This window comes from Drosophila navojoa, chromosome 5 (assembly GCF_054131105.1).
Source record: "Drosophila navojoa isolate 15081-1374.11 chromosome 5, UAZ_NAV_1.0, whole genome shotgun sequence".
NCBI lineage: Eukaryota > Metazoa > Arthropoda > Insecta > Diptera > Drosophilidae > Drosophila > Drosophila navojoa.
In genome coordinates, this window is record NC_142893.1 from 7,664,292 (window position 1) to 7,680,193 (window position 15,902).

The 15,902-nt window shown below is 38.3% G+C and overlaps 1 protein-coding gene across 1 annotated transcript in view; it reads left to right on the forward strand.

Moving 5' to 3' along the window:
* Window positions 1-192: 192 nt before the first annotated feature.
* The window catches only part of Hr3 (nuclear hormone receptor 3 ROR-beta), a 44,013-nt gene continuing 28,303 nt past the window's right edge, over window positions 193-15,902 (forward strand). Inside the window, exon 1 of the mRNA XM_089262610.1 lies at window positions 193-444. Within this exon, the coding sequence (XP_089118736.1) occupies window positions 402-444 (43 nt within the window). The 5' untranslated portion in view covers window positions 193-401. The remainder of the gene's footprint in view (window positions 445-15,902) is intronic.

The following is a 15,902-nucleotide window of genomic DNA, read 5'->3' on the forward strand; positions in this document are numbered from 1 at the left end:
CCGATTCGGATTTGAATTCCTGGCCGTTTAGTGTTCGAGCGTTTGTCCACACGTCCAGTCCAGCGTGTCCACTTGTGTTGCGCTTCTTCTTAGCCCTGCGCTCTCGCTCTCGCTCTCTCTCTAAGTCTCCGCGCGCGCGCGCGCTCGTCGCCAGCCAATCAGCGAGTCGCGCCCACTTCGGCTAATTTACCGTTTGAAAACTGTTTGCTCTCGTGTGTGCGTTGATCGTGAACTGGTTCGCAATGAGCTAATTAAGTGATATCGTTATCGATAACATTGACATGTGCCCCCGCAATGTTATCGAAACTGCAATCGCCTCAAGCACAAGCTGTGAATTATTGCTGAAATTAAACAGTTACAGCCACACTGCATAACTGTTCATCTATGTGAAGTACTTTTAGATGAGATCAAAGAACGCATGTAACATGCCCAGCACTATAAGAGGTAAGTGCCCCATATCCCATAACATCGTAATCGTAATATGTGAACGAATTGATGTTAAGGACTTGTTTCGTTTCATTTGTTTTCCGTTTTCTTCTCTTTTCGGTTGATTTCATTTATAACGAAATACATTGGGTAATGGCATAGCGAATCCTAAAATTAAGTTTCAATTCGCTATGGTCCCAGCTGAAACCTTCACCTTCTCTTTATTCAATTATGTATTGCATATTCATATTTGCTGCCGATGATTAAGTTGACGATTAATAATGCTTAGTCTCAGAGCAGCGCACGAAAAGCGAATCGGTTTAAAATTATGTGAGACTAAGTAATCTCTACTTAGCTTCGCCCTCTTCAAATCGATTGATTGCCAGAGATATGAAGAAAATACTCCTGTTGGGCTTGGGAGAGTTTGCTTTCTTAGTAACAGGAGATATAGAAATGATTATATGCATAAATGCAATATTTAATTGTGTTGTATAAATAATTGTATTGTCTTCTGTCTACATCATTATCTATATATTTTATTAGGTAAAAGTAATATATATTTATATTAATATATAATATATATTATATTGAACTATTCTTTCCATTTTTATGCAATTGTTCAATATAAACAAAGCAAAACTTTTTAATTTTTAGTTAATATATATTCAAGTTAATATAAAATATAATTCGAAGTTTCATTACCAATACAAAAAGACTTTTTCGACTACCCAATATAATGTTTTTGCCTTACTTATAAAGCTTTAATATCATTGCCAATTTCTAATCCTTAAAAAGTTTCAAAACTTCTTGTTGAAAGGAAACCCAAAATTATAAACTCAAAAGTCTTGTAAAAAATTACTACAAAATTTTATTTTAAGCAAATTTAAGTTTTGGCTGAAATTTTAAATTTTGTTTAATTAAAATAATAAAAAATTAAAAATAATAATAAAAGTTAAATCTCCTAATATGAATCAGATAAAATCAAATATCAAAATTTAGATTTCTATTTTTCAAGGCTTAGAAAATTAATAAAACTACACTACAAACACACACATACATATAATTATGTACATGTGCATACATAAATATTATGCAACAATTGAGCACATAGAAATAATCATGATAATAATTATCAGCGCTGTAAAGACGAAGACAAAAAAGTTTCGCTGCACTTGGCAAATAATTCTGGTGATATTTTCGCTGGTAAATCTTAGCCTTGGCTAAGCAAAAAAAAAAATCGTAGCTTAATTGAACGTTAAAGAAGCAAAGGGGCCAAGGGGGCAACGGGGCAACGGTACTCAATATGAGTTTTGAAAAATCGACTGAATGCAAAACGCAGTCAAGCTTCAACGCACGCGATTGCCTGGGCAAGGTTTTCCAGCCATTTATCCAAAGTTGTTTGCTTTGTCTAATTTATATACATATATAGATACATAGATGAATATATGTAGGTATATATGCGGCGCATTTCCGATTCTAGCTGCAGATGTTGCAACATCAGCAGAGGGCAGCCGAGGCAGCAGCAGCAGTTGGAGACGTTGCCTCATCGACAACAACGACGACGCGACGTTGCAATAAACCAGTCGCTGCGCCGGCTGCTGCTGCTGCTGCTGCTGCTCAGCTAATCTTGCAACACAGTTGCGCAACAAAGAATCCGACACAACGGTACTAACGTGTTTCAGTTGTTGCTAGCTGTTTCTTGCTTCTCTTCGATCGGCTGTCTCGCTCACTCGCTCGCTCGCTCGTTCTGTGATTTGTTCTTGGCCAGAATCGAAGCGAGTTCCACTTGCGTGTAACAGGTTTTTCCTCTTGAATAACTGGGACTTTCGTACGGGACTTTTTCTTGTTGTTGTTACTGTTGCTGGAGTCGCCTCCAAGTTTCTTTGCTGCCACACAAGAAACAGGTTAGAATCGCTCTAAGACCAGCAACTGCAACTGCAAAAAGAAAAGAAAAAGAAGAAGAAATAAATAGAATAGAGGCGAACATAGACGAGGCAATGGGGCGGGCAGGCGGTGGCACAGCGATCATTACAACGGTGAGGCACACATTTCGGTTGGCAGAACCAACGGCGCTTCCACATCCAAGTTGCAAGCCAAAGCTTGTCTGAGCCAAATTGAAGGCTTACGGCCAGAACCAGTTAACGCTTGATAGACCTGATGCTGGCTTGCGCAACATCAACTCGTCGTCGTCGCCGTCGCCGTAGCTGCCCCTTCCCCCCCAATACTTTGTGGTTGGCAGCAAAATATAAATCTAACATGATTTGAGGCAAACGGAAAACATGAAATATTAAAGAAGCGCCCGATAATACGGCTAATGATGCGTCAAAGCTAATGCTCAACGCTTGCCCAGTTAGAGGGCCCCATTTGCTAGGTTGCGTAACTGCTTCTGCTTGGATTTTAGCCTCTTCTTCTGCTGCTGCCTCTGCTTCTTCTCAATCAGCATGTTCTTATTAAACCCATCTTTAACGGAATTCTCAGCTGCTGCTAACTGTTTGCTCGCCTCAATCAGCAATTTCTATAGATTCGCTTCACTTTTTTGTGGACCCTTGAGCAGAATTTGTTTTGCGGTTTCGATGAGCATTTAAAATCATATTTGTTGTATTTAATAGGCTTTTTATTTAGCCATAATTGCAGTGTATTTGCTTAGCTTTCTAACTGTTTGGCAGTTATCTATACAATTTGAATGATTTTTTTGTCATGGAAAGTTATCACCTATTATTATTTTTTATTTTTATTGTGATTTGTTCATTAAATATAAAAAATAATATATGTTTTAGCTATTTTTAAAATAATTTTTTATTTTTTTTTTTATTATTATATTTTTTATTATTTTTTTTTATTGTTATTATTTTTGTAATGAGCTATATCACATTTGTTTGACATTTATTATTTTATTAAATTATTTTTACAAATTATTTTATTTATTTAATTGTAATTTAATAACAAAAATAATTTAGCTCATTATTGAAGATAATAATAATAATAATAATAATAATAATAATAATAATAATAATAATAATAATAATAATAATTATATATAATAATAATAATATATAATAATAATAATAATAATAATAATAATAATAATAATAATAATAATAATAATAATAATAATAATAATAATAATAATAATAATAATAAATATGAATAAATAAAATATTAATACAACATATATGTATAAGGTAAGACTAAGCAAAATTATATTTTCTTATTTAAATTTTTAAGTTATATTATATATTTTTTTAAAATTAAAAAAAAAATATATTTATATATACATACATATAGCTAATAAATAGATTAAAAATATAATGTTTTTTATTTATATAAATTCATTTCCCTTATGTAAAACAACTTCATAGAGTTATTTTTACAAATATAAAGTCTAAGACATTTAAAGACCCCGTTTAGATATTCCCAAAAATCAATATATACATATACTTATACTCTGCCGGCAGTATAATAAACCGTTCTCTACAGTACATATTTTAGTCCGCGCGCTCAATTTCAAATTCGAATTCGGCGCGCAAGACCGACAGTAAAATTTTCAACCCCCCCAAAAATTGAACAGAAATTCAGATTTCCCCATGAGCAACGAAATTCACCATAACAGAGAATTTTCCCATGGAAGCAAAGTGCGCACAGACACAGAGACATATGCGGAATGGAAAGCATGTTCTCGCTTAAGGGTGGGAAAAGCTGCGCAACAATGCCGCGCGCGCTTTTCCAGTTTTTCCTGGCTATGCACTTGGCATTATGCCTACTAACCCTATTTTGCAGCGCAGCGAGTCCCATTTTTGGCCTGCATATAAAGCACACACGCACACACAAACAGAGAGACACAGGTTGTGTGTGTGTGTGCATGTGTGCATGTGTGTGTGTTGAAACAGCCTGGCATTGCGATTTTTTCCCATTAGAAGTCCTTTTTCCAAGCAGCTGAGTGGCGAAACGGAAAGTGCGGCGCGAATTGTGTTTGTGGCGCACTTGAATTTGGGACACATTCCTGCAAAGGACGCATCTGAAAGGATATACGCGGCCACGAAACGGCACGTCACGCAGTGCAACACACAAACTGACAAAACAATCCGTGAAAATATTGTGGAAAATGCACCAAATGCCATAAGCCAAGAACAAATTTAATGCGAGAAAATTCGTGGGAAAAACTTTGGGCAGTGCTGTGCGAAAATGGTGCGTGAAAATGCGTAAATAATGAGAAACCTGTGGTAAATACATTTGTGCAAGTGGAAAAACAAAAAGAAAATCTAAGGGAAATATAAGTAAAATCTAGAGAAAATTCATTGAAAATATTCGCTAAATAAATATAAAATAATTAAAATTCGTAATCGAATTGAATGAAAATAATTATTTAAAAGCGAAAGCGTTGCAGTGTTGCCAGTGCATGTGTGTGTGTGTGTGTATCGATTTGCATGTGTGTGAGTGCTGAAAAATCGATTATTAAAGCCACAGCCACAGCTGCTGTTTGTTGTAATCGGCAGGCGGGGTGGTTGGTGGTTGGCCATTGCAATGCTGGGAGCAGCGAGCGCTAGGGTTGCGTGCCGCTATGTGGAAATCTGGTAGCAGCAGCAGCACCAGCAGCAGCAGCGACGTCGACAGCGACAGCAACAGCGACACACTTCCAGTTGCTCGTATTTTGACGTCAAATTCCAATGGCGCCTTGCAGCCATCCAGCGGCAGCAACAACAGCAACAACAACAGCAGCTCGTTGCATGTGCAGCGCCAGGATACGACAGCAGCAACAGCAACAGCAACAGCAGCAGCAACAACAACAAGAGCAACAAGAGCAATAGCAGCAGATACACACGGACATCGCAGTAGTCCAGGTGCAGCTGGAGCAGCAGTTGCAGCAGGATAACACTAAATGGGGAAAAAGTAACACCACGCATACACAGACACATACAGCCACGAAAATTCATCAACATATTGTGACGTACGAAAGAAATAGGAAATGCATTTGGGCAACGGCCCACAACAGCAGCAACAACAATACAACAAATGCGACTGATTTACTGTGCAAAAAAACAAAAACCAAATGAGAAAATAAAAGTAAAAGCAACAATTAAAAAAAAAAATAATATATATATAAAGCAAACGTTTACAAGTCATAAACCAAATAAACAACAATAAAGAACAGTTAGAGAACAAAGCAAAGCACAAAAATTGAGTATACGACGCATATTCCAAGCTGCAGCAAAATTTTGCAAGCAACAACAGCAACAACAACACAGGTGTATCTACACCCAAGTCAAACCATTATATATATAAATATAATACAAATATCTAATCATACTTAATATAAATTGAAAGCAATTCAAAGTTAGATGTGTGACTTATATATTGTAAACGATTTTAAGTGCACTTTTTGTAAGGCTGATTTTTCTCAATTTATTTCGATGTTGTGCTTCTACACCAAAATCCCAAAGTGAAACGAATATATAAGAAAATTAATAAATATAGATATATATGATCAAAGTGTGTGCTAAGGGAGCAGTGTTGATAAACGATATTAATATAATTATATATCTCTAATATTCTACTACAAATATTCGACAAAATCTAACGCACAATATTACAATACTTATTCAAACAAAAGCAGCTGCTACAACAGTGTTGCAAAAGGCTAAAAAATATATATATATAAATCTATATAAATATTACACTTAAAATCTCTCACTCGAAATCTCTCTACTTCTACTTCTACCATAGCAACGGCAATATCTGATAATTACTCCACGCATAGTGTTGGTAAATGCCAAGAATAAGTGTTGCAAAACATACGAAAATTCAATAAATTAACTTAGACTACACAGCAACTGTTGCTAGTGTGCCAGATATGTGTTGGCTAATACACATATAGAAAGCAGCAACAACACACGCACAACAGCAATTGTTGCTGGCAAACTTACATCAGCAACTGTGTTAGAAACGGCCCTCACAACGGATAGGCCAAGAGATATCCTGCTGATACAGCAGGCGGCGCCCGTTGGCAGCAATCGTGCAACGGCAACGGCAACGGCAGCAGCAGCGGCAGCAACAGTTGCTACTACAACAACAACAACAACAACAACAGCTAGCTATCTAGATGCGAACGCTGCCACAGCGGCAGCCGTTGCCAGTCTGCGTAGCAAAGTGCCCTCGATATCGATAATACCGCTGCCGGCAGCCACAACGATTGTGGCACGGCCGGCTGGCACGCCCACCTCGACGGCTACGCCCACACCAACGCCAACGCCCACACGTACTGTGAGCACATCCAATAAGGCCACATCGCCACCGCTGGCTTTCCTAACGGATGTTGCCACAGCCACAGCAGCAACAACAGCAACAGCCACAGCCACCGCCGCCGCAGCAGCAGCAACATATGTGCGACCGCAGCAGCAACATCAATACCAGCAGACGGACAAGTGCACGGTGCTCAAGCTGGATGTGCTGCGGGGGCAGCGGGAGCCTGTGACAACTATACGTACTCTGGCCAGTGCTACAGCCAACAACAACAACAGCAACAACAACTGCACAGCAGCAGCATCCACAGCAACAGCAACAACAACAACAACGTACCTGCAAATTGAACAGCAACTCAACGAGCTGGAAGCTGTCGATGACGACGACGATGAGAACATGGCCAGTCTGCTCGAGAGCAGCAACAGCAACAACAACAGCAACAACAACAGCAGCAACAGATGTCATTTACCGCCCGCTCAGATTTTATCCAGCCAGCCGATCATTGTGAAGATCGAGCCGACGCAAGCCTTTCACATTGTGGACGAGGGCGACACGCGTGTCCTAAGCTTGCCTTTGAGCGATGCCGACAAGCTGGGCGCCAGCTGGATAGATCTGAAGGATATTGCAGGATTGCAGGCGGGCGGCGGCGCCACATTGCTGGACGTGTGCTTCGAGGGCGAGGAGGGTGACGAGGAGGAGGTGGGCACGATTATAGCGACTGCATCGCCAGAGCAGCAGCACCAACAACAACAGCAGCAGCAGCAGCAGCAGCAGCAGTTGGAGGACGCACAGCTAGCAGAGCCGGCGCCAAAGCGCTTGGCGCTAGCAGCAACACAGCAGCAACAGCAGCAACAGCAACAACAGCAACAGCAGCAACAGCCGAAATTTATGTCAGAGCCGCCGGCGTTGGCTCGCTCGGGCAGCTTTAGCAGTTTGAGCAGCTTCAGCAGTTTGAGCAACATTAGCAGCGTTTGCAAGCATATTGCCAGCAGCGAGACCAGCAGCAACAACAGCAGCAGCAACAACAACAATAGCAGCAACAGCAATCGCAAGCCAGCCACGCCCACTGACAGACTGAGGCACAGAGAACGTACGCCACCTCCACTGCTGCCCACACAGAAGCCAGCCACAGCCACAGCAGCAACAGCCACAGCAGCAACAGCAACAACAGCAGCAGGAGCAGCAGCAGCAGCAGCAGCAACCGCAGTGGCAACGACAACAACAACAACAACATCTAGCACAGCTGCAACGGCGACAGCAACAACACGCGAGCGGGATAGGGAGAGAGACAGAGATAGAGACAGAGAGAGAGACAGAGACAGAGAGAGCAGCAGCAATGGAGCTATGACAGGTCAGTTATCATATTTACAAATACAGTGAAGACCAATCAAAATGAACCAGTTATGAATATTGATAGACTATTTAAGAGGTATATGAGATAGGCTAAGCGAATATAAGATATATTCTTCTTTATATTTTATATCATATAATCTATAGTATATACATACATCCTATAGTTTATATCATATATATAACTTTACCAAGGTCTGCAAAGTTTCAACAATTTTTATAAATAATATGAAATATAAATTATTGAAAAAATAGCACAAAATATAATAATCAAATTTACCTTCTTGAAGCTCCTTTTGCTGTGTCTAAAATATATAAATATAATTGAAAAAATTACCTAATAAAATACAAAATAAATAATATCAAACAAGAGAGTTGGAAAAAAATTTACAAAAATTATATATAATATAAAAAATAATAAATTAATTATAATAATAAATTAATAATAATTAATTAATAAAATTTGAAATAAAGATTATAAAACATGAAGTAGAAAATCAAATTTTAAATTGAAATAATATACATACTAATTATTAAATAAATAAAAAAAAATAAATAAATAAATAAATATATAAATAATATAAAATTTTAATCATATAAAATGGTTGTATAATATTAATAAGAAAGAAAAATTAAAAAAAATAAATAAATATTAATAATAAAATGACTACCCTGTTATCTAACATGTTTAGGGTGGACCAATATTATTAATATGTTTATGTACATTTTGCTGTCGAGTTGTCAATAGACTTTATAGAGACTTAAAATTCTGCATAAACTGTGATCATGTTAATCTTTTGAATATTCAAATCTCATGCCACACATTTTTAGGGTGAGCCCATATCTAATAACCCTCTGTCCATCGAGTCTCTCCCAATGCATACATGTTTGCCATTTAATATTCCACATGAAAGTGGCCATTCAATATTGCTCTGCCGCATTTGCCAGCCACCTTGTGTGCATGGTAATTGAATTCCGCCGATAATTGACTTAGGTGGTGCGGCCTGGAGGAGCAAAAAGGCCTAGCCATAATTGAGTTACTTAATGCCAAGGCTTTCGCTATAAAAAGTTGTGTCCTAAGTGTACCTTGGAGCCTAATGCAATCAACGGCAACAGAAATCTCAGAGTTTGAGTGAGTGCTGTACTTTCGCGTGGGTGTTCACTGTACTGCATGCGAGTGGGTGCGAGCTGTTTTTGGTGGCATGCAGATGACGGAGCATTGCGCAAGCACCACAATTAACAGGCCGACACATAGATGTCTTCTGACAGCAGCAGTAACAGGTGCGTGTGCTGTTGTTGCTATTGTTGTTGTTGTTGTTGTTGTTGTTGCTGCACACCCCAATGCTAAAGAATTTCAATTTACAAGCGTCGATTTATTGGCTATTCACCTCTTGTGGCAGCCACAGCCGCAGCCACTGCCGCAGCCACAGCTCAACTGCGGCTGTGTCCCACTTTCCATAGACGACGACGACGACGACGACTGTTGGTTGCAGCAGTAAAAAAAAAAAAAACAGACAAACAAATAGAATACTAAAAAAAAAAAACATGTTTTGACATACTAAATAAGCCGCAAACTTGCTCGCGAGCAAGACTCAGCGAGAGAGAGAGGGAGAGCGAGAGCGAGGGGGGACTTTGGTGTTCTTTATCATTAGGTTCTGTTAGTTTGTGCGATTCTTGCTGCTTCGACACATTCGCTTTACGGCTCTTTGACTCACTTGCGGCACAAATGAGCCACACACACACAAACAAACACCTGCCCCATTGCTCCACACACACACACACACACTAACAGCTCCACTGAGCTTCAAGCTGCTTGGGCAGTCAAGTCACAGCTCTGTTCACTTGTTCATCACACACACACACACACACACACACATGCACACACATACTCATAGACAACATTCTTGGCTCATAGTTTTTACCGTAGCACGAACCTTAGCGGTAAAAGCCGCAGCTACAAACTATACAGTTAGCTGAATGAAGTATCTAGATACAATACACACACACACACACTCACACACGCACACACACATGTTGAGCTAGTCTTTAGATACATTCAGTTGATTACAATAGAATTGTGAGCCAGCGCGCAATTCTTCACAATCTTAATGAGCTGTAGCTCGGCCAGCATTAACTATATTACATAGATATGTATACCATCTATATATAAATACATATATATATATTTCATATGTATATATACGTATATACACAGCTCATTGGCTAAGCCTCAAATTGATTTAGTTGCTCGAGGCGGCAGCAGTTGTCAGTTTTTTGTTTGTTTACCATTTTTTTTTCTTTTTTTGATGGAGCTACAAATGAGTTGCGCCTCGCGGCGCTAGGGGCGTGGCTTGTAACTGTCTAGCAAAAGGGAAACAAAAAAGCAAAGAGTAGAATTTCATTCTTGGCGCGCAACAAAGATTGATCTACATTTTGACCGGAATCTGTGTTGATATCCATCGGGGCTCATTAGCCTTTAAACAGTTCGCTTATGTCATTCAGTGGATGATTGATGAGCTGCTGCTGCTGTTGCTGCTGCTGCTGCTGCATTGCCAGCGCAGATCGTTAATCGTTGATCGATAACGAGCCTAACGGTGTCTGCTCACACAATTTGTGCATTGCTCAAGTCAGTCAAGCTAATAAAAAGTTATATTGTAGGCAGTATTCACTGTAACGTTTGTTATGCTTGAAGAGTTTAAATTAGCCCAAGTCAAGTTAACAAATTAAGTAACCTTGGCTTGTTTTTCTAGGGTATTCTAGAAATTGTATCAAATATAACTTTAGCTAAACTCCAAAGTAACACTCTTAGCTAGTATGCAGTTTATATACATATATATATAGTTTAGCTTCATTCATTCCCAAGCTATGTTATATAAAACTGTTAAGCTAGCATTACATGATGTAACTGTTAAATGACTGTAACAGAAATATAGCTCAACTGAAGAGTGAGTTAACTCGATAAGAACAACGCTTAGAGTCACTTAACGGCAATTAGAAAAGCTGCAGCAGAAATCGAGCCAAAAGCAGAACAGTTTAACATAACCTTAACATACCTTTCTATATACCTTTCTAAGAGTGTAAATTCTGTTCGATAATTAACATTTCCTGCTGTAGCAGAAAAATAACTTTTTACATATGACTATCTCAGCCCAAAACATATCACAGAACTCTAGCTCTACCTGGTAGTATCACAATATCATGGCTGTTCTCTGTTAACTTCTGTACTTTCAAAGACTGGAAATTCAATTCAATATTTAACATATGTTTATGAATCTGGCAGAAAAAGAGCTGCACCGCACCTTAAAAGAACATCTTGCATTGAGATAGCTGAGAGCTGAAGACATCTAACAGAAGTCCAGCCCTTGAGAAGAGCTATCTATATCATATAAATATCAATAATCCGGTATCACAGCTGCGCGCTGTTAACTGCCTTCACTTTAGATAAACCATGAAATTCCTAGACATTTCTCTTTCAAAAATGATCCAATTCCGTATAACATATAAAATGCAGAAAATGTAAATCAATTGACGTCTCAAGCTGTGATATTTTTACAGCCGTCTGGCCTCGATTGTAGCGCATCAGACGCATTAATAATCATATTTAAGGTTTTGGCAAAATGCAAATAGCAAGTGGAACAATAACAACTAAATTGAATTCATTAAACGTTTTGCGCATATCATGCAGACCGCAGCTAACTGGCGAACTGACTAACTAATCTGGTAGTTAAAGTGGCTTTTTGATGCGACCCTGAAGCTGGCCATTAGCCATATATTAATATAGGAGTAAAGAAAAAACAGAAGGAAAAAAACGGGCATTACACAAGACATAAATCCACAGACGAGTTACGAGAGGTTCAGGCGAACGCACTATCACTTTTGCAAAATATATCGATATAGCAAATGTATCTGTATCTCTACCAGTAGCCGCATCTGTATCCGTGTATTTGTGTCTTTCGCTTGAGCGCATAGATGTCCCCCATTGTTGGGGCTATGTGATTTTGGCTACGAGTTCATTATGGTTTGCATTTCATGCATGAATCTGCCGGCCCCCCAAAAACTAGCCCTGTAACTCGAATGGACGAACGGACGGTCCGACGGACGGTCGTACCCATCCATCCATTAGGTAGCACAGCATGAGGTTTTTTTCCAATCGACCGTAGCATCGTTTCATTATCATATAGACACACATTTTTTTTTTATATATTTTTTTTGCCAATCGATTTCATAATATGAAGTTTTATATACTTTTTTTTGTTATTATTTTTTTACATTTATGCAAAGTTTTGTTTTTTTTTTATTTATATTTTTTATACTGTCCCAAAACACACAACAAATACATTTCTGTGTGTGTGTGTGAGTTGGTGTTGCGGCAGAGTTAATTGTATGCATTACAACAACAATAACAACACATAAATTAGCTACAACAAAATATTAATTTATCAACTTTGCGTTGCTTTGCAGCGTTTCGAATTTTGCAAACCGAAAGTCAACTTGCAACATCATTTGCTATCTCTCTTTTTTTTCGCCTAAGTTGACTTAATTTGATTTAATTTTTGTGATTTTATTTTATTTTTCATTAGGTCTCCTGAAACATAATTCAATATAATATCTAGCTTGTGAACTTTGACTCCGGTTTACCTTGGAGCAGCTGCTCCGCTTACGGTTGCCATTTGTTTTTTTTTTTTTTTGCCTCTTTTATTTTATTATTTATTTATGTGTTTAGCGATGTTTTCGGGGGTTTTTTTCGCGAGCTTTATAAAAATCAATTTCATTTTTAAGTATTACATATAAACTAAAAAAGAAATAAATAAGAAACAGATTAGTCAAACGAAATCGTTTCAATTTGTTGAGCAAAGCTACTGAAAAGGTGTTATATATGCAGATGCATATATATTTATATCATACCCTGCTTATTATATTATAATCGGCTTCATCATATTTAAGGCGAATCCTTGACTCTAAACTTATATAAAAACGGGTTTCTATAGCTTTTTGTTTGCCAAACGAAGATATATGTAAATAAATGAAATTGTTATGAAATGCAAATCCACCTACATAAGATTTTAGTAATACTTGAATACCCTTAAAATTCTTTTCATTAATATTTGAAAAATTAAACATTTAATATAGTTATTAACATTCGGTTTCAAGCAAATATAACACTTATTATAATTTAAAAAAATTTAATCAAAAAAGGAAAATTATTTAACATGAAATAATTTATAAATCAAAATTCATTACAAATTCCAAATTTTATAAATAAAAATTCATTAAAAATTTAATCATTTTTAAATAAATATTCATTAAATTATTACATCATATTTATAATTATCACAAGGTTTTATTTTATAGCTTAGAGCTTGAAGCATGCATAAAACCAAATAAATTTTAACTATTCAAACTTTCATTCAAAAAATGTATGATGTATTTATAGATATATTATACTAGGTGTTTTTATTTGTTTTGTTTTTTTTTATAGCTCTGTATATAGTTAAAATACAAAGATTAAGTTTGAAAAAAATAACAAGAAAATTAAAAACCTCAACAGAAAAATTGATTATGCAAAATTTAGTCTTAAGCAAGTTTAATAAGCATAAGCATAAGTATAATTTCTAAGTTATAAATGGGCACAAAGGACATCAAAGTTGAGAATTGTTTCATGTTAAGTGACGACAAACACACACACACACGCATACACGCACTCACATGTGTGTACGTTATAAAAAATGCATTTATGCGCAATTTGCAAAGCCATTAGAAACAATTTTCATGCATAAGTGAGTCGTTGAGGAAAATCAACTAAAAGTGTAATTAAATGCCGCACACACACACACATACACACACACACACACACACACACTCGCTCGCACAGGAAGAGCGACAGCAAAAGGAAGAAATGGACAAAACATGCAGCCAGGCAGACTAGTCCAGACAGACAAAGACACAGCGAGACAGCATGGCAGTGAGTGCGACAGAGAGGCAATGCCAGTCGACTGCAATGCACACAGTTTGGCCTAAAAAGCAATTGACCTGCTAATTGGGAATTTCAAATGGAAATGACAGTAGCCGTAGCAGTGGCAGTCGCACGGCCACAGAAGCGCAGCACAAAAAGGAAATGCACAAAAATCGCCAACAAAAACAAAAGACAGCAGCAAAAACAAAAAGCCAAAAAACAACAACAACAACAACAAATACATGAAAACAAATGCTGTAATAATAGTAATATGGCACACAGCTTTTTCCGCCTGCAGCAGAGCTTTGAAGCGCGCTCTCACTCTAGCGCGCTCTCTTCGAGCTGGCGCTCTCTCTTGGGTAAGAGCGATGCCAACAGCTGATTAGTAAAAAGCGCGCGCTGCTCACTCTCTCACACACACACACACACACACAGAGAGAGTAGCATACGCCTGCAGATAGAAAAGCGCCAGTGGAGCGGTTGCCATAGCGAATGAACGGCACAAAGCGTAATGCTGAAAAAAATTGAAGAAGTCATCGGCACAGAGACACATATACCCACTCAGCAGGCAGCGCTGCCGGCGTCGCCGTTGCCATCAACAGTGCTTTGGCTGGTGTTTGGGTGGGAGCGGAGCAGCTGGAGGTGGAGGCAAATGTTGAGCGAGCGCAACGGCAAATGCGCGCTCTTTGGAGCGTGCTCTCTCTCTCTCTCTCTCTCTTTGCTTTGTATGAATGTTTCCATCCGTATCTGGGTGTGTGTGTGTGTGTCTGTGTGTGCGTTGCTGCCACACACTCTGAGGCCGCAATGCGGCGCGCCACTTGGACAACGAACTCGATAACATTTTGAGGCAGTCTTCAGCTACACTTCGTATTGAGCGTATCGCGGCGGCGGTTACGATGCGTTGCGCGTTGTATCTTTATTATTAATTATTTGTTGTTGTTGTTTAATACTTATTGTATATGATTTCTTCGTATGTGTGTGCGTGCGTGCGTGCGTGTGTGTGTCTATATAATTGTATCTCCGTGTATGCGTTTTTTCAACTATTACGCGCCCGCCTCTCGCTCTCCTCCGTGTCTAACTGTGTGTGAGTGTGTGTGTGTGCGTGCGTTCCGTCTCTCGACTTGTGTGTGCTCTGCGTGCGTGTGTGTGCGTGCGGTGCGTGTGCAGCAATAGAAAATTACAAATGCAACAACTGCAACAAATGCAAATATTGCAAAATGCCTGGCTAATTTGCAGCTGGCATCGGTAAAGTTGCTCGGTTTCAGGCTGCAGCCTCCCACGCGACGCAAAATCAAATTAAATACAAATTGCAACAACAACAGCAAAAAGTAAAGCAACAGCAACAAAATATATATATCTAAGCAGCCGCAGCAGCAGCAAATATCTAAAGTGTGCATTCAAATTCCAAATCGTGCCTAATCGTGCAGCAACTGCAACGTCTCGTGATGCGACTGCAACAACAACAAAAACAACCAGAGCTACAGCTACAGCAACAAAAACGGAAGTGCAAGTGACGTAATTTATTGGTACAGACTCCAAATAAAAAAAAAGAAAATATAAAAAAAATACAACAAAAATAAAACTTTTGGAGCAGCTGAGAATGCAAAGCCTTCGGCGTCCCCTTCTCTGCCCAGCCCAGTGCCACACACACACACACACATACGCCCACGCACACACACCCTCCATAAATATGAATTGTGTAATGCAATAAATTACTGTGAGTGTGTGTGCGTGTGTGTGTGTGTGTTTGTGTGGCACAAAGGATCGTTAAAGAGCACAATATTTATTGGATTACCAAAATGAACAAAAAATCGACACAAATTGGATAATTTATTGATTAAGCCAAACGGATTAAAAACAGTTGAAAAACTGTTGAAAATATAATTATTATAAATACATATACATACATATGCATATACATATATATATTCATATA